The 23,553-nt window shown below is 36.4% G+C and overlaps 1 protein-coding gene across 3 annotated transcripts in view; it reads left to right on the top strand.

The window, feature by feature from the left end:
* SH3RF1 (SH3 domain containing ring finger 1) overlaps window positions 1-23,553 on the top strand; it is an 87,192-nt gene that overhangs the window by 37,187 nt on the left and 26,452 nt on the right. For all 3 annotated transcript variants that reach the window (XM_082051715.1, XM_082051716.1, XM_082051717.1), the window contains exons 3-6: window positions 13,226-13,501; window positions 14,872-14,967; window positions 22,248-22,550; window positions 23,101-23,211. In XM_082051715.1, coding sequence (XP_081907841.1) covers window positions 13,226-13,501; window positions 14,872-14,967; window positions 22,248-22,550; window positions 23,101-23,211 — 786 coding nt within the window. The remainder of the gene's footprint in view (window positions 1-13,225; window positions 13,502-14,871; window positions 14,968-22,247; window positions 22,551-23,100; window positions 23,212-23,553) is intronic.

Below are 23,553 nucleotides of genomic sequence, written 5' to 3'. Positions count from 1 at the left end.
TCAGCCCCCTGGAAGAGCTTACTATCTACTACGTAAGAATTTCTGATATCTAGTCACTTGTTTGTGATTTTATCTGAGCAGTTAGGAGGCAGATTTTGGAAAAAAAAAAATCTATCTGGATATCATGGACTTAACTTTCATGGAATAAACCTTTAGTGGAAGTAACCTGGCTGGAGTGAGAACTGTTTTAATTATTTCAAAGAAAACATTGAGATCATGGCATGTACCGCATTTTACAACCAGAGGACTAAAAAGGTTGGGAAAAAGGTTAGTTTGGGAAAACTTTGGCTATATCTAAGTTAACAAGATATCTGCAGTGGGAATGGATCCACAGAAGAAGAACGGTGGGTGCTGAGAACTTGGTGGCCACAGCCTGTATTTTTTCAGAGCTTGTACTTTGAGTGGATTCTAATTCCAGGAAATGCTGGAACAGTAAGTCACTTTTGGAGCCTGTATTCCATGTTGGTTTCATCAAAAAGTTGTGCAGTTCATATACTTTAAGCCTGCTCCTAAATGAAAAAAAGCCAACAAGAATATGCTACTTATTAAACTTTGTCATACATATAGCTATTTGATTAAAATCATTATATAGAAGTATATAATTTCATTTATGGCATGAACACATAAATTAAAATTATGAGCAGATCTGAGACAGTAAATAGTATAACATATAAACAATTCCCCTTTGTTGGGGAAGGAAGATGGTCATTTTCCTTGAACTGGATAAAATAATGGATTGTTTCTTTTGTGTTTATATCCAAGACAAATGGAAGAACGTTTCCAAATACTTGAGAGTACAGAGGCTGGTAAATTGTGGTACAGGTCCAAGAGATACTTCAGATGTTGTTTTACAAAATTGCTATGAAGTTTTCATAACATTTGGGGAGGTGAAGGGCTTTCAGGAAAACTCATATGCCATCAGGATAGAATTGCTATTAAATTGTTGTTTGAAGTACAAAGGATGTGTATTTTGAAATAAAAGACTGCTTTCAAGAATCAGCTTTCTGCATATAATACTCAAAGCTTACCATTTTGAGGCAGTGTCTACCAAATATAAAAAAAAGATGTGGGAAGAGTTCCAAATTAAATCACCTGTAAACAGAGAGATTTAATCTGTGTTATGACAGCACAGTAATGATCGACTTGTTACTTTCAAATTTCCTCTTCTTTCTTCTGTGAAAGCAAATGCAGTTATTGAAAGACCATTCATTTAAGTAGTTTAAATGCATCTGTGTTCTGAGGCACGGCGAAATTTGTTTGGTTTGTTGTAACCAACTAATAACATAATGTCAACAGTGCAAGTGGACTGGAGGAGCACAACTGCTGTAAGCAACACAGACCAACTAGACCTCCCTGGACCTAAGCTCTGATAGCTTTTCTGTGGTAAAATACTGAGAGGTAAACAGGTTATCCTTTCAATCTAAGCCACTTATTGCCTAGCATTTCTAACCGTTGCTCATCTGTCATGCTTAAAAACAAAACAAAACAAGCATCTTGGATAAACAGCTGCATTTGAAAGCAAAATGGAAAATCCTTTCCTTTCTATCCAATCTAGTTCTGCTTCGTGTATTCCTTGTGCAACTCTCCCTGCTTCAGACAGTGGAATTACAATAGTAAGAGATTTCACTCCATGTAAGCTAGTAGTTTTATAAAAATTAAGCACTCTGGTACAATGAAGGACAATCTAGAGCTGGGTAGCTAGGGAGAAAACTTGGCCGAGATCTGCTGGGGTTTTGCACCTTGCTGGAGTCTGACACCTTGCTTAAGTAATAGCTCCCACCTAAAACCAATGGCAACTCATTATGGAATAAGGGACTAATTACCATAAACAGGTAAAATATGGTTTTCTGCACAACTTTACAGAGAGGTAGTCACATATTGCTGGAAATTTGTTTGCCAGTTAAGGAGCAGAGTAATGGCCAGCCGGAGGTGGAGGGCGGTGGGGTGGCCTTGCATGGAGGTTGGGCCGGACAAGTGGGGAGCAGAAGGGAAAAGCAGGGAAGGTGGAAGTAGGGATGGATGAGATGGGAGGAATTTAGAAACACTGAGCATGTAGGCATGGGATTAAGAAAGGCAAAGCTTGGGCAGAATGGAGGCTGGGGAGGTCATGTAGACCAATGGGAAAGGCTTGTAAAGGCACAATGACTGTGGGGGGAGTGTGGTGATGCAAACTATGGCTATGAAATGTCTATATACCAATTCAGGCCCAATAGACTCAAGACACATGGACCAGTTTTGTTTTCTACGCTAATATGTTTATGCTAAAATGTATTAATTTGAGCAATATGAAACGTGAAGTGTAGTACTCTCTGTAGGCATCATGGGCTCAAGCCCGTTCCAGCAGTACGACACTGAGCAGAAGGCTCATTTGCGTCAGGCTGGTCGTCTGTTTGTCACTGCACAAGAGATAAATGTTAAGATTGCATTCTTCTGAATCACTCAGCTCTTTTGTTGTAATAAAGACTATACAGGAACATTTATCTTACAAAAAATTGCATCATTTCAACTAGGATTAGTTGCCTTTTCAAAAGGCTAACCAGCTGCTTCAAGTAGAGTACCATAAAAATGTTTTGGAAAGAAAATAGATACTCCAGGAAATTGTGAAGTATGAAAAATTTAAAGGATAGGTAAAAGTAAATAGCAAATGTACTTTGTCATTTACTCTGTGAATGCAGTGGACATACATCTGTGTATCCTATAGTGACAGCCAAAATTGGCATATTTTCCACAGTAGGCAAGGGGCTGTTTGAAGTCAGGATATTAAAGGAAGTAAATTGATTCCAAAATAATTTCAGGGGAGTGAGGGAGATTCAGGAGGAGGAGGAGACGGTACCAGTCCCAAATCAAGCTCAGCGAAAGTCCCTGCAGATCCTGGCAGCAGGAATTTGCAGGGAATACCTGAGAAGTGTGTGTGACAGGGGTGTTGTGCTCATCCAGGAGGTTGTACAAGCACCTGAACTTTTACAAAATAGCAGAAGGGACAGAAAATAAACCTAAACCCACTTTTTCAGCAGGTAGTGGAATGTCAGATGCTGTTTCAGATTTTTAGAATCACATTCAGATAGGAGAGCTGTGTGTGGTTACGCTCTTTGTAAAATATCGTTGTCAGGGTAATTTTAATTCTAGACCTTGCCCTGTTTTGACAGGGAATACATTAGAACTCGATGATAATTGAAAACCAAGCATGCTCAGATGAAAAGTCCTGCCTGTCAACCTTGATAGTTTTTCATCAAAAAATGCAGCAACCTCTTCATTTGCAACTCTGTGTTTTACCATTGCCCAATTTTTGGCAGCAAAGTATTTGAGAGATTAAAGGAACGTTTCTTCATGCTGATCTCATGAAGAGTAATCTTACCAAGTCCCTCCCTTGTTCAGTCATTTTCTGGCTTTGCTCCTTCTGTATCATGTTCAAACTCCTCACCTTCAAAGTGCAGTAGGAGTTTGCTCTTGGCAATCTCATTTCTCATTTATTCTTTTCCATTTTTTTTCAATCTGTCTGCTCACCTGGAATTCCCTCTCCTTTTCTTGGTACAACAAGTAACATATTCATTTTCACATCACAATGAGAGAAGCTTGTTTACGTTCATTTTCAAAGTGTAAAAACCTTTAGAACAATAGAGAGTATTACTCAAACTTTTACGTTGTTGATAAACCCTGGGGAGCTTTTGATACCTGTGTTAAAATATCAGCTCCCTGAAGTAGGGACAGGGCCTCCTGTGTTCCAGTGTTTTGTTGATAAACCAAATGTTCCATTCTTCTGCAGTAAGTAGATTAACCTTTTTAAAGGAGCAAACAGAATGTGTTATGTAAAGTGGTGTTATAAAAGTGCAGATTTGTGAGAGAATTTTTAATGTGGACAGTAGAATAGATCTGCTTTTCCAGTATTGATGGCTTATGTTTAACACAAAAATGAAAGAGAATATATTCTGATTAGCTGTATTAAGGCTGGTAGACAAGACAGATATTTCTACTTATTTCTTACCTTTGTTTCTCTAGCATAGCACATCATGTGTACCACACTGGTAGTGGGATCTTCTCTAACTCTTAGCAATAGCCTCTGGTGTTATATGGACTCCCTTTTACTTCTTTTTAATGCACTGAGGCATTGTGTTAATATGTTTAGAAAAAAAAATAAAAGAGACTTTATTGAATAAAAGAAGGGAGATGTTTCTTGCATTGCAATGTGTCTCCTTTCTCTGACCTTGCTGTTGACTGTGTCCCTCTATCTTCATCAACTACGGCATATGCTGCAGAAGTTCTCAAGAGCTGTCATGTAAAATCTGTCTGCCATACTGGCTCTAAAAATTACAGCAAGATGGTTTTTGAATATTTTTTTTTCCTCCTGGTGACTGATAAAAGTTGTTGCAGGTTTCAAATTATAAAATTATAGTTGCAATATTGATGCTTTTTTTTTGTTTGAGGAAGTGTATGCAAAGGCCTGTGGCATCTCTAGCTGTCCACCATTAAGCCAATGGGAAAGAAGAGTATTCTGAGTTTACGTAAAATTCTGTGTTTAATCTGGACTTCAAGCTTAGAATGGCACACATCTTGCTTGGGAGTTACTTTTTTTGGCTCTTTAAGGAATTACACATGTGGCTTTTGGCAGGGAGAGTGACTTCCAGATATCTGTATTAGAATGAGAGTATGACTTTGGGGAGAAGCAAAATGATGCAAAAGATGTGTAATTTCCAGTTTGTGTGGACACTAAAATGTAGAGTGAACAGGGAAGGCCATGCAATAGCCAGATAAGAATGAATTTAGGGAAGGAATTTAACACTCAATAATGGTCTGTATTTTGGTAGTTTTCAGAAGGTTTTTTTTGCTTCTTCTGTATTACTGGTTTGTGATTTTATGTGCGTATAAAAAGCAAAAAAACCCAAGTGATTCTTAAGAATCTGTATTGGCACAGGAAAGTTGTCACAGTTTGCGTAACAGATTTTGGATGTGAAACGAATAGTTACGAAAGGTGTTTACTGGGTGACTAGGCAAAATGAGCCTTCTTGCTAAACTCAGAAGTACTATCTACAAAATTGATATTTTGAACAGTTGAATAGTTCTGTATTCTGAGCTTCAGCGATACCTATCATTGAAAACTACCTGAGATGCATCAGAAATAAGTCTTTTACCAGGTCTCTGACAGGCTTATACTTTATATTATGTGATTTTTTTTTTTCGTTTGTTTGCTGCTGCTTTTCTCTACCTTTGCCTGATTCACTTTCTTCGTTTCCTCCTGTCCCTTCTCCCCAGAGAGGGGGGAAAAAAAAAGTCTTATGATTATAAAGATAAGTCACTTTTCTCAAGCTGGCTAGAAAAATCAAAATACACTAGTGGATCAGTAATGTACTGCATCTATCTTTCATTTTCCAAAGTGCTCTTTAAACAGATAAGGTTAATAATACCTGTGAGGTAAGTTTCTTGCACTTTTATCGGTGTATATAAAGAAGGTGGAAACAGCAACACTTTCCAAAGCACTTATTTTTGACCTCCAGTTTTTACTTTGGATGTCCATAGGAATTGTATTATTGACAAATTGGATATGGTTGGGGAACACTAGATAAATTCTAAAGTCTCACCCCACACTGAGACTTCTTTAGGGATATACAAGTAGTTAGTAGCACTTTGGAGTAGGACTAAAAAGTCCCACTGCCTAGTCTCACAATTGTACTGCTGCTCTAGATGTGGATGCTTGCCGAGAGGAGTGGCCTTCTTTTGCTTTCTTCTTCAGGTGTGCAGTATTCTGGTCTTAGAAGCCATAGGTGGTGTTTCATGAAAGCAGAATGCATTGGAAAATTTACTGGTAGAAGAGTTTAAGGAAAAGGGAATGAACTTAGGCTGTATAACAACTTGACATGTTCAGAGATCAGGAGATCCTCACTGCTGTACAGTGGCACTGGGACAAGAAAAATTAACAGTTTTATGGAGACATCAAATGCCAGTGGGTTGTAACATACCAAGAGAAAATCGATAAGGATAGTAGTTTTTCAAATTGACTGGTGAGGTTGGTATAACAGCTTATAAGAACAGATCTTTAAAGCAAATCATTGCTTTTGGAAAGAACTGGTTTATCTAAACATCTTAGCTCTACATAGTGCACACTTTAAGATTTCGTTTATATTCTTACAAGGGTCTGATGTTTTTTCAAAGCAAAATGGCTTTGTAGTAAACAATTAATCAAATGGCTTTCAAAAGCTTGGAATGAAATTGTTTGATATGCTTTGGCTTTCCTTTTCAAAATCAATGAGAATATCTTGAAAGTCACCTTTTCAGTTTTTCCTGTGCAGAGCAGTTGCCCCACGCTTCATTATTTTTTTGCCTGTGGAAAGAAGCAATCCTAAACCTGTCAGGGGCACACAGCTAAAATATTTGGGAACATGCATGTGCAGGATATAACTATTTTATCCTCTCAACTTTTTTCTATTTTTTTACTTACTTGTTTGGTTATTTTGAGAACTTAGTTTAGTGGAAAGTGTTCAAAATTTTCTTTACTAAACAAATCTTGGTAAAGTAAGTAGGTGAGAACTTTGTATTTCAGATAGGCAAAGGAAGGAAGGTGGCATTCTGAAGATGCTATTTTTTCATTTTGAAAAAAGCTTTCAAAAACACAGTTATTGAACAGAAAGAGACTGAACTAAGTGCCTTTGGAGAGCTTTGTAAATGTCCTTTTCTAACCCTCCATATTATTAGTCTGATTGCTTAGGCCTTCAGGCAACATTTTAAAATTCCTTTCATTCTTCTGTATTCCAGCTTTTAATTTCAAAACAACTTTGTGCGAGATAGTTGCTCATATTTATATTAAACAACCTTAGATTTATTTCTTGAAATCAGACAAGAAAGAATGCCAATTTTTTTTTTTTTTTTTCTAAAAGCTGTTATGACAGACTAAATAAAAAAGAACTTTCATAAACTGGCTACTTTAAGTATGTCATTGATGGTTTACCTCAAAAGAACACACAAAAGTTGTTTACATGAGGAGAGGTGCTGCCCTTCTATTACAAAACCAAAGATTTCTCTGAGCCTGTGCTATAAAGTTCTTCTGTGAGTTACCACAACCAAAGTTAAGTGATAAAGTCCTCGAAGAGTTAGGCAAAGAGCTCTAGGAGTCCGTGGCATTTCAACCTGTGTCAGATGGCTGAAGCCTGGAAATTTAAAGAGTATTCTGATATGTCACACGCTATTACATTTAGAGCTAGTACTGGTGTTAGTTATCATGTGTAGGCATTAGAGAAATTTCACCATTTTCTATAATATTTAGCTAGTAGCACAGAAGCTTTATAGGTAGGTGTACTAAACAAATATTAACTTGATGGTCAAATTAAATAATTGTAAAAATATCATCCCATTTCCTCATTTATTAAGAACCTAAAATTTTTACTGATTGCAGTTGTTGTATAACAAATATGTTGGCTTGATTGTGGTTTTTATCCTGCATCCTAATTTTTCCTACAGTAATCTTTCTTCAAAATGATTATTGTTATTATGTAGGTCACTGTTAAGTTATACATGAATGGATTTCAGACCTGGTATCTTTAATCAGGGCTACCTAGTTTCTTCTCAATGCACAGCTTCTCCTACTTCATTAAAATCCAAAACTATACCAAGCTGTGACTAACCATATTTGAATATGACATTTCAAAATGACTACAGGTTTTTTTCTGTTTTAAGTCAAATATGTGGTTATTTATTTTATGTGTGCTGAGAACAGTGAGATCTAGTACAATTGTATCATTACAAACTTAACAGAAATGAATATACTTACCAACATTAACATTGCCCACTTCTGTAGTCTAGTGAGCTGTCAAACAAAAATACTGTTTCCCTGTATTCAGTAGAGCAATAGTAATTCCTATCAGATGATACCAAAGGTTTGGTTTTATGGTTATTACAGCATACTGGCAACCTGATACAGCCACCTGACATAAAAATATCTTACTTTTTTATCATTCAGATATCAGGAACCTCAGAGGTGCTGTAACTAGAAATAATTTAGTTTGTACTGTTGACCTCTGCAGTCCTCCAAGATAGTTCTGATGGTAGAAGTATGTAATATTGATTCCACTAACAGTTCAGTGTCAGATGCAGATTAATAATGCTTGAGTTAGCCTTTCTTTCAGCAAAACCGACCTAATTTGTATTGTTCCTTAGATGAGAAAAATAAACGCAGGGAGCCAGCTTTTAACATTCTTCTTGGGTTATGGAGACACTTTGTGTTCTAGAACTCAGAAAGAAATGGGGAGACAGTTTCAAATGTTGACATCTTTACCTTGGTGTGTTCTGCAAAACGGAGTATTTAATTCATGTGCCAGCAGTATACTTATAGCTTAACACAGGGAGCATGTTTCCTTCCTTTAGAAGAAAATCCTACTCAAGGAGACACAAGTATTAATGTAAGCAGTTTAAGAACGTCTTCGTTGAAGTGTTTTTATAGGCTCTGGGTTAAAAATATCTGGAAATTTAAGTGCAGGTGCAGAAAGTACAAAGGAGGCTGAAACAAAGAAAATTGAACTACACAGATCAGATGGCTTTAAAGTCAGACTTGAAAAGAGGTATTGGAGCCAGCAAGATGAGAGACATGAAAAAACTGTAGGTGCAAAATGGGATCTTCTTGCACAGAAGACTGGACAGCTTGGTAAAGGCCAAAGAAGACGAGAAACCAAAAACACATAATTAAGAAAAAAAGTAGTAAACAGTATGCAACTGAAAGTTTTGAGTCAAGAAGGGAACAATATGAGAGCGGACTAGAAGATTAAAAGAAGCAATATTGTCATACAAAAGGTTGAGTGACTTGGAGTCTGAAGAGGAAATCTCAGGGGTACCTGTGCCTACTGAAGAATGTACAGGTGAATAATTCACTTGACACAAATCTGACTTGCAAACAAGTTGGCTGCAGCATATTAACAAACTCCTTTGCTTATGTAAAGGCAGCTTTTATGAGAAACCAAGTATTCCTTCTAGTACTGGTTCTTTGGGGAGGGGGAGAAGAGACTGATAAAAGCACCTCTGTAGCACTAGACTTGCTGTACCTACAATTGCTGTATAATTGGAACTTTTTCATAATTATGTCTTGATTATTAATATAACTGTTGGTTTGATTTAGAAACTACATGGAAGGAAAATAAAAAGATAGATTAAAAATATTTCTGTCTTTACTTGTAAGGAAATTGCAAATAATGATATTTATTACAGATGCTCTTACGACATTGATAAACATTATAGTAGCTTCCAGTTTTAGACGTTCTGTAAAGAAAGGCAGAAGTTATTTAGGAAAGCTGGGCATGATAACTGCTGATGAGGTGTCTGAGCAGACCACCTTTCTTGGAGGCTGATAATGCCTTGGTTGTACACATAACACAGTTTCAGAAGTATTTTTTTGTCTGTCCTACTAACGTAAACAGTACTTGGGTAAAAAGATTTCTTGACCTCTAGAAGATACTCAGTGTCTGGGAACCTCAAACAGGTGAAAACTGCATAGATATTTGGGTAAATTTGACTGTTTCGCAGGGGAACTCATGCCACAGCCCGGTGTCGCAGCTGGAGCACAGGAACACCTTGCTTGCTTGGGAGGGGGACAACTGGGAGCATGGCGGCCGGGGAGGCTCAGAAGGACAGAGATGCAGATGACCCAGTATCTGTTCCATTCATTTCCTTGGGAGGGGATTTACTATTTTTGCCACTTTAGCTTATGCTGGTTCTCCAAGTGCAGTAAGTTACACAATGAACACTGTTTAATGCCAGTGTAAGCATATTTACATTTGGGCTTCGGCCACAGAAACTCCTTTTTAAAATGAAATTGGATCTCGTGTTTCTGTGCAGGCGTAAGTTTCTCTTGGCTAAAGCTCATAAAAAATACATACAGTTGCATATTGTCCGTTAGGAAAACAAGAGTAAAGTTCAAAATAAGGTGACCAAAGGCAAAGTATAAACCCAAAGAGGATAATTTTAAGTGAATTCTGTAGGTTTCTAAGACAAAATATCTGGGTTGAGAGAAGATATATGAGGGACTTGAGCCTCCTGTATATGAATGAATGTGCATTTTTTTCATATTCTTTTTAAGCTGTTTGTTTTGATGTCATCATGTTGTTGGTTTTATTTTCTTTTAAGAAATCTAGCATGTGAGATGTATGTGTATCCATGCCTTAGGCAAAAATGAATTTTAACAGTTTGTGCATCAGCAGTAGCATTAGAAGTTCAATTATTTTTGCAAAAGGATTTTGCATAAGGACCTAGGAAATCATTCTAAGAAACCTATTTTGTGTGGAGTCTTCCTGGGTTTTATATTTTAATTTCCTAAAATGTTTTTTGTCTGTGTAGTGGTGGTTTTTTTTGGTTGCTTTCTCCGTGAGCTGGCAGGGTAAATGGCAGCTGTAAACCTAAGGGTAGCCTGCAAAGTTTTTCTCCCAAAGCCTTCCTTTCATGTTTAGCCAAGTGAGAGACACAGAGTAAAATGTAAACTCCGGCTCAGCATTTCCTCATGGCCCTCTCTCCCGGTGAACAGCTTGGGGCAGAAGGGGGGCTGAAGCCACCCAAGGCTGCTGACTGTGGTTGCCTGAAAGGCACTGGCCCCGAGCCGCAGATCCCGGGTTGCTCAGAGGAGGAGGAATGTTGGGATGGTCCTCCAGGGCCCTTGATGCTGTACTCCTGAGAACGGTGTTCCCCATTGCACCAGGGCCTTCTTGCTTCATCCTCCCCCCGGGACAGAAGGAAAAGGCATCGGCTTTGCTCCTGTGCCGAATCGTTTGACCGTTTCTCTTTAATCCCTGGCACCTGGCTGAGAACTAAGTCTGTGTTTTGTTCTGTTCGTTCTGTTTGAAATTATGGACTGGAACCATTTCTACTTAACGTGGGAAACAAGCTTTGCAGGAACTCAACCGATACACTGGGAAAGGAACATCCTATAAAATATAAACAGATGTTTGTACATTTGAGTGGTTCGTCATGGGAGGCTTTGTGATAAACTACGTAAATGTAATATCGAGTTCTAACAATTAAATGACAGGTAATTGATGAGTTTGATCACTTGGACATGATCTGCTATGCTGGCACTCCTGGTTTGTTTTGGCTTTGTTTGGTTTTAAAAAGATATTTGTTTTCCAACTGTATTTTAGACACACAGTTAATGGAAATTCTTCCTCAGTCTGGGGATGTAGAAACAGGGTGATTTCTGGGAGAGCTCCAGCTTTTCCCTCCTGTGCCAGAGAGATGCATATGTCTTGTAGTAGCCATAATAGCTTGGGGCTCTTCTTCTGCCAAGTAGTTCTTTGACTTCTCATCACTGAAAGGCTGTAAATTTTTTAGTTTGTTTTTTTTTTACTGGGATGGAAATGGATAAGCAAGCAATTTTTCCTCTCTTGTGTAGACTTGTTTCCTTTTGCTTCCAACCTGCGGCCTTCTCCCCAGTTCTCTCTGCACTTGTCCTTCTACACTGACTGCTGCCTTCGTTCTCTCTGTTTACTCTGCTGGGAGCACATAGGACTAAAAACACATACATACAGTATATTTTCATTCTTATGTTGTGGCTGTGAATTCCCCCCTCAGTCAGCTGGGGCCCAGAAATTCTCTAATTGATGTCTTAGTCTTTTTCCCTATCCAGGTTTGGTCAGAGTATGCCAGAGGTGTTTGCATTCTGCACTGGTGAACTTAAGTGTGCTCATGGAGAAAATACTGTAGTATTGTTTAGATCAGTCCAAAGATCACCAGTTTTTGTGAACAATTGCATGGATCCTGCTAATATAATAGTTTTAGTACTCATCCCAGATGCAATAGAATGAACTGTGTTCATCCTGCATCCAGATGTACATCATGCTCATTTGTACCGATGTATATACATGTGGTTATCCTTTGACTGATATGGAAAGAAAATTATTAAATAAGCTAATCTTTAAGATATTATTTATCCATTCACGAAAATTAATATGTTTATAAAACAATACACAAAATTAAAGATGTCCAAACAAATTGGATTATAATGAATGACAAAATTTTAAGTGTTAAATGTGAAATAAATTGTCAAGCACTCTGTCTTCTGACCAATGAGACAGACTTGAAGTTCTAATCCTTCTGAGAGTTTCCTTGTGTTGTGTGCCAACCTCTTGAGATACTGCAAGTGCAACTGCATTTTACAGTCTGAGCTGGCAGAAGTCTTTAGAGACATATCAGGGGGTAGATGTGGTGAATAGTATCACCAACATTGAATTTCATTTAAATTCACCTTTTCCATAAGGGATAGCATTAGGGATGTGAAATACTGTGTCTAGTTGAGTATAAATGCTGTCTTTGCTATGGAAAGACTGTTTTAGCAATGCAGGTTACTGCTGATTACATCAGTGAGGGCATCAGCTCCCCTCTAGGTATTTAAAGTTGGAGAAAAAAGAGAGTTTTGAAGGCAGGAACCCTAACACTAGAGTTGTAGAGTTTTATGGCTGACTCTTGCGAAATGTGGAGGCACAAACTGAGCAATTAAAAATTTATACCTGCAGGGACGATGACACAGTATGATGTTGTAATCCTTCTGACATGCGCTCCAGAGCAGCACCATTGACCTGTAATATTCAGATATTATGGAGGAACCAAGTGAAGAAATCCAAGGATACACTCCTTCCACAGATTTATTTTTTTCTCCAGTAATTCTTTTTAGCTGTGCTAAAAGGGTTGTTCCAGATGAAATATCTCACCTTTAATAAAATTAGATTTTTTTTTGCAAACTGGAAAACACCTCCCTTATGTCCTCATCCTTAGCATTCTATACCTGTGAAATAAATAAAGTGAGAAAAATAATAAGTTGGGCAGAAAACATGCCTTAAAGGCCTTATAGCATGTTTGTTATTCTAGTGCTGTATTTTCTTGCAGCATTTTTCTGTAAGATCTCTCAAGCGGTCAGGATACTTTTCAGTTAGTTTGGGTTTCTTTTAATGTTTAAGCTTAGTGAGTTAGTACATTAAGATTATAGTGTGGTTTGTTTTGTTCATTTTTTTCTGTCTTGTGTCTAGCAACATTGTAGCATTACTGAAAATCATAATGACCGTATAGAACCAAAGCTCTTCCTACATGTTTGAGTAAAATTAGTAGAATCATTGCAGTAAAATAATTTATTGTGTATAATTTTACTTTGCAATTTTGTAGAGTTTCAGTCATCATCTTCAAAAGAATGTGATATCAATTCTATTTGCTAATACTGATCTAATTTTTGCATTTTTTTGGTGTTGTTTTTTTTTTTTTTTTAATTCTTTAGGGTGTACCTCAGTTACCATGTGCCAAAGCATTGTACAACTACGAGGGAAAAGAACCTGGAGATCTTAAATTCAGTAAAGGAGACATCATCATTCTACGTCGACAAGTGGATGAAAATTGGTATCATGGAGAAGTCAATGGCATCCATGGCTTTTTTCCTACCAGTTTTGTTCAAATTATTAAACCTTTACCTCAACCTCCGCCACAGTGCAAAGCACTTTATGACTTTGAAGTAAAAGACAAGGAAGCTGATAAAGACTGTTTACCATTTGCAAAGGTAAAAACAGAATAAAATTATTTTCTTTCAATAATTTCCTTCACGTGGATAAGAAATAATAAGATTGTTGTGTAGTCTAGTCTGCCTTTTTTTTTTTTATTAAATGGAGCTGTACAAATATGAAAAGGACAAGTAATTCTGCAGGTATTTCTCCTGTGTCACTTAATTTTGCCTTCCATCTCTGCTCAAATTACATATAATTTCTCTGAGGTTTTATTTTTGATAACGCAATTTTTCTTAATTGCAGTAGTACTGTTCTTAATTTATGAGAAATAACCTATGTGATGAATGAAATGTTTCCATCTTCTAAAGAAACACTTATTTTAAATTGTTGAAGTTGGTAGAAGTTGACTTTGCCCTTAGTAGGCGACATTTTTAGGGTCTAGGTACTAGACACAAAGTACTACTAAACTTTGTAAATCTATAATATTACTAGTTGCCTTTTGGAAAATAATACTTTCTTCTTATATTGTTAGTTTCCTGTCTTGCAAGGCATATAATGATACAGAGTTTTAACAGGAATCAGAGCTGGTCCTTTTTGTTCCATTTCTGATTCTTTAGTTTATCAAATTGCACTGAAATGTTGCAAGATCAAATGTGAGCGAATCTCTTTTCTACCTTGTCTATGAAAATGAAAAAGATAGTAAAATTCTGAAAAGAAAGGATATTAATATATGGATGGACAATGGTTATTACAACACCGAACAGCAATACTGTTGAGGAAGATTTGCATTAGATCGTGTATTTTGATTAACTTGTTGGCAAACTGTTGAGGTTTTTTTCAGTCTGCAATCTCACTTGAGTAAACATATGTTTCCAAATACTTTAAACTTGCATATAAAACAACTATGTATCTTGGTATAAGCAAGAGCAACCTTTAATGTGCATGGAATCCTTTTTCATGTAATGTTCTCAAAACCATATATAAACCAAATGCTACATGTAGACGTGAAAGAAATCGTATCACTCACCAGCATTTTTAAGTACTTAAGTAGAAAAGCAACATGTAGGGAAGGTTAGGTAATAAGTCAGTTGTGAAGGAAAAAGATTGCGGTTCTCTTGATTAATGCCAAGCACTTAAAGGGAGGCTGATGGATGCCCTGGGCTGAACTTGGCAGGAAACCTGGCACTAAGAACCAAGTCATGTGGCTGAAATTGGCTGTGGACAGTTAGCTGGACTCTGACAAAACAGGAAAAGGAGTGGCTAGAGCCACCTTCAGCCCCAAAAGTGCCTTGTTCCTGTTACAGAGTGCCTTCTCTGCGGTTTTTGTCCATGAGCCACCTTCTCTGATTACCTGTGCATTATGGAGGGAAATTAAATTACAAGTTTAATTAGAGCTGGGAGACATAATCACTGCATGTTCACACAGGATGATGTTCTGACTGTAATTCGCCGCGTGGATGAAAACTGGGCAGAAGGAATGCTGGCTGACAAGATAGGAATATTTCCGATTTCGTATGTTGAGGTGAGTAAAGTTGTGCCCTCAGTAAGGTTGTGCCCATTGTGTATTTCATTTTCCAAAAGGAAAAATGACCAGTACTGGTGATGATTCTAAAATAACCTGAACTATAAATAGTCTAAGATCTGTGTGCCTAGTATGGGAAAGTTAATTACCTCAGCAGTTGAAGTGATTTTTACTTAGCCATTTGGTACCTGTTTTCACTGAATGGAATTGGAATGAAAGTACTTGGAGGCAGCCACTGTGGTTTCTTGTTAATAATGGAGTCACGCAGTCAATCGCAAACTACACTTAACTGCAAAATGAAAGCAATCAGCAGGTCAGAGAAATAGTGCTCTTTGCACTGTCCCTAATACCTGCCTATCAAAACTAAATTAGCACAACTTGAAAGTCGGAGAACATAGGTTGTTCTTAAACAGGTAGAACATTGACTTTTACATGTGAAAGACCCTTATGTAAAATCTTGTGTATTTTCCTGCATATCTCATATCTGATATGAAAATTTACAGTGAGACGTAGCAGTTGAGGTTTCTCCAGCCTTTTAAGGTTTAAGAGTTGAGAGCTGTATCTTCTATACAGAAAGATATAGGTGATTAAGAACAGTGTGTACAGCTGCAACAATGATTATTAAAATATGCGATACATAAGGATATAGAGGTTTGGAATAGTGTTTGTCTTTTTCTGGTAGGTATGCTATGGATACTTGGTAAGATACACTTCTCCTGCTGAAGAGATTTTATTTAAATGAGGCAGAACGATAAAAAATTATTTTCCATTACCTCTAGGATATGTACCTCAGGTTACAGAAGATATCTGTAACCATACAAAGAATCAAGTCAGGTTTTATTAGTTCAATTTTTGAATGCCCTGATGAGATGGGAGCTTTTTAAAAAGTGACTCTGCTCAACCAACATACGAGGTAGTGGTTTTTAAAAGGGAAAATATGTATATCCATCTTCATAGGTTGATGTAAGGGTCTGTATATCTGGGGAGAAAAATTTTCACATAACTGAAAAAACAACAACAAAACCAAAAGAGTTTCAACCTGCTTAGTGCAATTCTGGCTTCAGTTTAAGAAGTTTTTAAAAGCCAATTTAAGAAGTTATTGCCCCTGGCTATTCATTCCTAGCTCCTTCCAATTAACTGCCCCTTCAGTTCAGCCAGTAAACATTTTTGTGGTGCTTTTTGAAACTTAATAACTTAACTTAGCCAACTTAGAAAAACCACTTTCCTAAGCCTGCCACTTGAGCTAACTATTTAGGTAACAACTCTGTTTCCATCTCTACAAAATTTTGCAAAATGGAGGTATACTGTTGAAAAAAATTATACTCAGTCACAAAATTTATTTTGCCATTGATGTTTTCAGACAAATTCCATCAACTAAGGAAATGTATCTTCAATTAACCCTTTTAGAACAGGCACGAGAACTTTGGTACACACTTGTAAATCCCCACTGAAATGATGTGCAAAATCTAGAATGATAAATTCAGATAGGTGGTTGTTGGGTTTTTTTTCGGTATGTACTAAACTGAAACACATGCTGTGGTGAAGAGCAGTGAGATATTCAGAAAATACCAATTTGTATTTTGAAACAGCTGTTCTCTGAGATTTATATAACTGGTGTTCTGGAATATATACATGCAGTTGATATACATAAGTATATCAAACTATTCTTACCTCTGTGTTAAAGACACCAAAGTTGAGAAATAATTCATATTTTTGAGGTATTTTTAATATGGTATTTTTAGTTATATTTCCCAGTCTTGTAATCATTGCTTGTTTTTGTCATAATGATAGACATATCTTTGCATTGTGCATGTTAGTCCACTTTTCTTTTCCTTGAATAAGTGAATCAGTAGCTGCATTTACTGGAGATTTTCTAAAGTTGTTACCTTTGAAATGAGCATAGTCTGTGGTGTTTATTCTGTAGCACAGGTCTGATACTTGCAATGTTTCTTGTATGATGAGATCACCGGAGAAAATTTTAGCTATGTTGTAGTCCATGAAAAACTCTGGTTATATTTGAGGATAACTTTATTCTTGGAGGAACATTTTATTATTCTATGATTGCTAGTCTGCTCTATTCTTTTATATGGCTTTCATTTATTAAATCTGTCGTAATAATAAAAGGTAAGATTCAAAACACTTTAAGAGGAATTTTAATAGTGATTCCATTAAAAGTAGAGTTTGTTAACTGACTCACAAAACGTTGTTTTTATCTGTAGACATATAGCACTGCGAAATAATTACTTCTTTCTGCAAATGAAAAATAAATAATGCAAAACATTGCAAGGAATGAAATTCTATTTCCTAAGAAGTGCTAATACCAAACAAACCCTCTAGTTCTACTTGAGTAAGACCTCATTAACATATCTAAATTACTAGACTTTTGACTGATGAAATTACAATGTGCTTGCATCAAAACCAGGTCAACCAGGTTCTTACACAGTCACAAAATGCAGTGTGTCTAGAAACTGTATGATTAAATTCACGACACTAATGTTTGTCTCTGTGCCAAAAGGAAAGATTAATCAGAACTAAACAGATAGAATTTTTCTATATAAAATACTTTTCTGGCTACAATACACATTTCTTAGGAAGACCTCAAATTTGACATTTTGATCTGGTGTAACACTTAGTAAACATATTCCAAATCTAAAAAGTATTTAAATTTGTACAAGCTAATTCAGCACTTGTGCAGAACAACTGGAAAAATACAAACACTCAGAATAGGAAAAGAAAAATCAGGGGAAAGGTATCACTTTTCAGCCAAAATGTCAGTAGAAAATAATGGCAGCTTTTGTTTTCCCAAGTTAACATGAACAACTGTGAAACATCTTTGTATTAATCCAGCTCCTCTGGCTTTACTTATAAACAATTGTATAGAAACGTAGGGAAAAAATACCCAAAATATCTAAAATGTTCACTGTAGGAGAATTTTAAGTTCATTGTCATTTGATACTGCTGCATCCATCAGTTAACATGATATTTTAATCAATGAGTGTGTAAGATTTTATGTACCTGATGTGTTGGTTGTTTTATTAACATCTCCTCCTGTACCAAACAGTAGTGTTTCAAAATATATTTACCTTTTATTGTGTCTATGCTTTTTAGATTGGATTTTAGGCTGGATTTCTATCATGGTCTTTTCATCATTATACTTACGAAGCTAAACTGTTTCTATCACTGTTTGGTAATGTGATCTGATTTAAAGTGCTTAGAAAAAAAAAATCAGACTTCTGTAATAATACTAACTCAGAAGAATGAGGTAAAACCTTTCATGGAAATATTAATATACTTTTTGACTGTTTTGCCTGCCCAGAACTTAAAACAGAAAATTTATGCAAAATGTGGATGTTGTATATTACATCTGAAAATACAGAATGTTAGTTTTGAGTTGAAAATCATAGTCTCATCCCCACTATATTTGAATGAGATAATCTCGGTGTTAACATTCCAACGACAACTTCTGAGTGTTGTAGTTTTGATTAATTTTCCTAACAAAAACTGCAATACAGAACTATTTCATTTGTTTCAAAAATGGGTATAAATGCTGCTTTGCTCATGATTGCAATCTGTTCAAGATTTGCAAGATGATTCTTCTGTTGGTTAGACAAAACGTATTTGTTCCAAAACTTTGATAACAAAGCCGAGTTTAGGTTTCTAAGCTATTGTCAATCCTCCAGGACGATGTGTAGCAAAAATAACAACATCAAATAAAGACAACGTTGGCGTTAGTTCCACTTCCACTTTACTCCTTTGTTTCCAAATATATGTGAAAGTAAACTGTTGTCTAGAAACTGGAATTTGACGAATAATAGTGTTGGTAATGTGGAAAAATAACTGCTTGACAAATGTCGATGAAATAAAATTGCATAAATAAAAATTTTGAATGAACATGAATAGAAAGATCTCTTGTATGTATGGTTTTCACTTAATTTCAGAAAGTGATTACATTTGAATTCTAACTGAGCAAAGAATGCCTGAATTAGTATGTAGAATAAGTACAGTAAAACACAACTATAAGAGACCTTGGAGCAGATCTTGCACAGGAGTCTGCTTGATAATTTCTCCAGGTGGACACAAGCAGATGGGATCCCGTGTGCTGCCCTCAACCCCTGCTTGGTGCTGCTGCCTCTGCCTCCCCCGCTTTGGAAAGCTGTTCTGTTTACAGGGGTTTGGTGGGAAGGGAAAATTCTGGGCTACCTGTTACAGCAAAGATTTTGTTGAATGGGAAAAAAAAAAAAAGTAAATGTAAAAGTTAAAGAAGCTTTGGTTCACATATGTCTATTCAGGAAAACAATTGACGTAGAATGTGGGAACAGATACAGGGGTATTTGTTGCAGCAAGGAATGCTGCATTGAAACACTTCATAGCAGGAGTGGGCTGCATTCCCACGGTGACCTTGAATGGTTTCTTGCCATTTCATTGGAGAATGCATGCCAGTTCTTAATTTCTGCTCTCAAGGAAGATGTAAACTGCACTCTGCAAAATATTCTGCAACTAGTGCTACCCTCAGGTTGCTTCTAAGAAAAGGACAGTAATCAGTTCACTTCCATGTTTAGGTTCATGCTCCTGTCTTATGCTTACTTTTCTACCTAAGAAAGCTCAGTGCATTGCTTATGCTTGAATCGGTCTTGAATCAATCCCATGGGCAAGTCTTCACTTTTCTGTAATAGGCTGTTCACTGTACAGAATTAACCAGATTCTATGGGCATTAATAGCTTCAGGAGGTAAACAAACACAATTAGGTGTAACAGGTACCTTGGGCTTTTAGCAGAGTGACTTTTGGGTTTGGTTTTTCCTCCTGGGAGATCACTTATCTTTTCTGATTAGGTAGTTCTTGTTTCAGAAATGAGTACTGCTTTTTTTCCTCTGAGCTGTGTGATTTGTGAAGAAGCTGTTTGCTGAGTAAAGAGGTGTATTAGATAAGAACAGAAGTGGTTGCAGCCATCATATAAAACAATATGGAGGACATAGATTCTCAGAAACGATGTGAAGAATTTCAGTCTGAGTTGGAAAAAAAATATGCAAAATAAATGAAATTATTTGTCTTTGAAAAGCCTGCTTGTTTTTCCATCATGAAGGATAAGATCCTGACAGGATGAGTAGCAAAGTAGGCTTTTTTTGGTCTTATTTTCTACTGGATTTGTAGAATCATAGAATCATTTTGGTTGGAGGAGACCTTCAGGATCATCGTGTCCAACCATAACCTAACTCTAACCTAACACTAAAATACCTTATCCTTCAGCCTCATATTAATGTTCTGTGATAATATAACATTGTTTTTACTAGTCTGTTAAAAATGTTTGCTCTAAATTTAAAATCTAATAATTAAAACCCAAATAATGGGCTTGCAAGTTAATTGGAGAAATCTGGATGGTTTTGTCTTCTGTACTACACAAGGGGTACAAAAGTGTTTTGTCTGTGTGATCCATGTCCAGTGTTAGCAGAAAGGACAATCTGATGTCCACCTTTTTCTTAGGAATGTTTACTACTGTGATGTTGTCTTCTCCTATCCTTCCTTTTCTCTTCAGCTGCCTTCTAAAGGACCAACAATAAGAACACTGAGGAAAAAATGCTATGTCCTCATCTTAGTGTCCTTTTTCAAATCCCCTGTTGTGCCCCTCTTCCACTGCAGTATGTTCTAGGTAGTGCTTCCTCTTCAAGTATTTCAGAATTTTAATTTTCCTGCTATTACATCCTAGTAGGTTTTTTACATTAATTCCTCATTGTTTCAGTAGTTCTAGTTTTGAATTTCTTATATTTTTTTTGTATATGCATGGAATTTCCTTCCAAGATCTCATCTTCCAAATACTACTCAAAAACCTTTTCTATATTAAAAAAAAAATTATTTTATACCCCTTTATACATATCTGCTTGTCCTCAGAGATAGGAAAGTATTCAGGGTATAAGCTGTTCTTGTCTGTGGAAGCTCCATTGAAATCAGTATTGATGCTACCATGATTAATGGTTTATTATTTGTCTGGTAAAGTTTTGGGGTAAAATACTGCTTTAAAACTGCATAGTAGATATCTTAAGACTTGTGGAAAAATGGGTAAAATAAATAGAAGAAATAATATGGTGAAGAACAGAAATAGTACTTCAACAGTAACTTTCTTCATCCTGATGTTCTTCACAAAAGATATTTCCCTTCTTCATAATTGGCTACACCTATCCAAGTAACAGTATTCATATTTAGTGGTACATATTAACATTAGTTAACTTCTTCAGAAAACTGGTGCTGGTTTTACTTCAGCTCATGCATAAATGAGAGTTCTGACATTATTATTCTCACCTGCTCTAAAATATGAATAAGATTTTCTGGAAATAAAGGGTTTCTGAAAAATGTAGGACTTTTTGCTTGTTTCCCACTCCCTCCCCCTTGCATAGTTTACATTTCATTGTAAGAAGAAATTGTGTGTGATTCTATATTCTTCCATTGGAGAGGAAGGATTTGTTTGCATTTAATATAACATTGTTGTAACAAATTAACAAATAGAAAATTTTGTTGTGAACAAAAAAATCATTATATAAGCTTAAAAAAAAAAAGAAAAAAACATTTGAGTGTTCTTAGGCACAGAGATGCTACCTCTGCATTAGAAAATTCAGAAGCTGAGGAGGTATTTCCACAGAATTGCTGATATATGTTTCTTTTCTCTTTATAATGTCTTATGCTTGTATTGCTACTTGTCAGGCAGTATATTGGTACAGCTGGATCTTTAGTCTGTCCTACTATGTTCTTCAATCTGTGTTTAGGAAGCCTGTTTCTTATTACTGGCAATGATAAAAATGTGTGCACACATACCAAGGGATACTAGGAGGAATGTCTTCAAGAGCCCACATGCAAAGGTGTGGGCTTATTTCATACTTAAAATCAAAACAGAAAAGGCTTTAAATGAAAAGAACATTCAAGAAGTTTTGTAATACAGACTTTTATATTATAAAAGTCAAAGGGGACAACTATGATTTAGTCTGACTTCTAGATAACACAGGCAGCGGATATTGTTGAATTAATCCATGTCTGGGCTAGAGCGTGATGTCCATTCTTGATGGAAATTTTACCTCTGATGGGTAGCCCATGCCAGCCCAACAGTGTGTTGAGTTTGAGCTTGTAGTGATAGAGTAGTCACTCTGTAATGATTAATTTATAGAGTAGGTCAGTATGTCAAAATTTTAAGTTGCAGGGTTTAAATTCTTTTATGAATAAAACAGAATTTTTTTTTTGTTATATTCAGGTGATTTTTATAAATACAAAAATCCTAACATGTGACTGTCTCTTGTAGTTTAACACAGCAGCCAAGCAGCTGATAGAGTTGGATAAGCCCTCAGGTTCTGCTGTTGACTCTGGAGAAGGTACCTCTGGGACAGCCCACAACAATTCAACCCAAAAGCACACCGATACCAAGAAAAACACCAAAAAACGACACTCTTTTACCTCCCTCACCATGTCCAACAAGTCTTCGCAGTCCTCTCAGAATCGCCACTCAATGGAAATCAGTCCTCCTGTCCTCATCAGCTCCAGCAACCCAACCGCAGCAGCCCGCATAAGTGAGCTGACAGGACTTTCCTGTAGTGCCCCTTCTCAGGTAATTTACATGAAATAAAAAAGAAATCATGTGTGCACTTCTTAAAAAATAACTATAAAGGCTTCTTATCTTGTCAGATTACTTCAAATGATTAGTTTTATGTAATTAATATGTAATTAATTAATTATTTGTTAATCTCCAGACCTTTCTGTAGTTACAAGCTACAGAAGCTGGTGAACAATCGTCTGTTTCACATAGACATCACATTTGAGGAGAAGAGAGGGAAATGGAGACTAAGAAGTGTTGGCATTATTTTATGTGAGCTAATAAATATGTTTTATTTGGGATCTGACAGCCTTTTGTGGAAAAAAAAAATGGTAAAAGTGCATTTGACATTGCTAGTTCAATATATCTCCAAAGTTTCTGAAATGTCAGGAAAAAAAAAGTGAGCAGTGTGATCCAATACTGTAAGTATCAAAAAATTACTTGCAGTCTAAAGTTACAGATAGTAGAGTACTGATGATTTTGACTATGAAGCTTACAGCTCTGTCAAATCCAGCTCTTATTAAATTACTCAGAACTGACCCTGTTTTGTTTATTTCTTTGCCAGGTTCATATCGGTACTACGGGGCTAATTGTGACTCCACCCCCGAGCAGCCCAGTCACAACAGGGCCTTCATTTACCTTCCCATCAGAAGTTACCTACCAAGCTGCTCTTGGTGTAAGTACTGTTTAAGAAAACTCAGCTTTCCCATTTATTTTTGGTTTGTACGATAATTTTTTTTCTTGAGTTCTGATAACACTCATTTGAAATTATGGTTTTATGGTGATTGTCTATGTGATACACAATAGTATAAATTGAACTCTAGCAAAAGCATTACTGATACAATAACATTTGCATCCTGGGATACATATCCAAATCTCCAGCTTTCCTCTGTCACCTTTCTGTAGTAAACACAAGATGCACACTTTCTTCCAGAACAGTACTTACTTTCAGCATGAATAGGAGAGAGATTGTCCTGGGAGGCTGAGAAGGGAGGTTAGGGGAAACAAACAAGATCTT

Source organism: Streptopelia decaocto (genome assembly GCF_964273445.1).
Source record: "Streptopelia decaocto genome assembly, chromosome: 4".
Classification (NCBI taxonomy): Eukaryota; Metazoa; Chordata; class Aves; order Columbiformes; family Columbidae; genus Streptopelia; species Streptopelia decaocto.
This window is presented reverse-complemented; position numbering and strand designations above follow the sequence as displayed.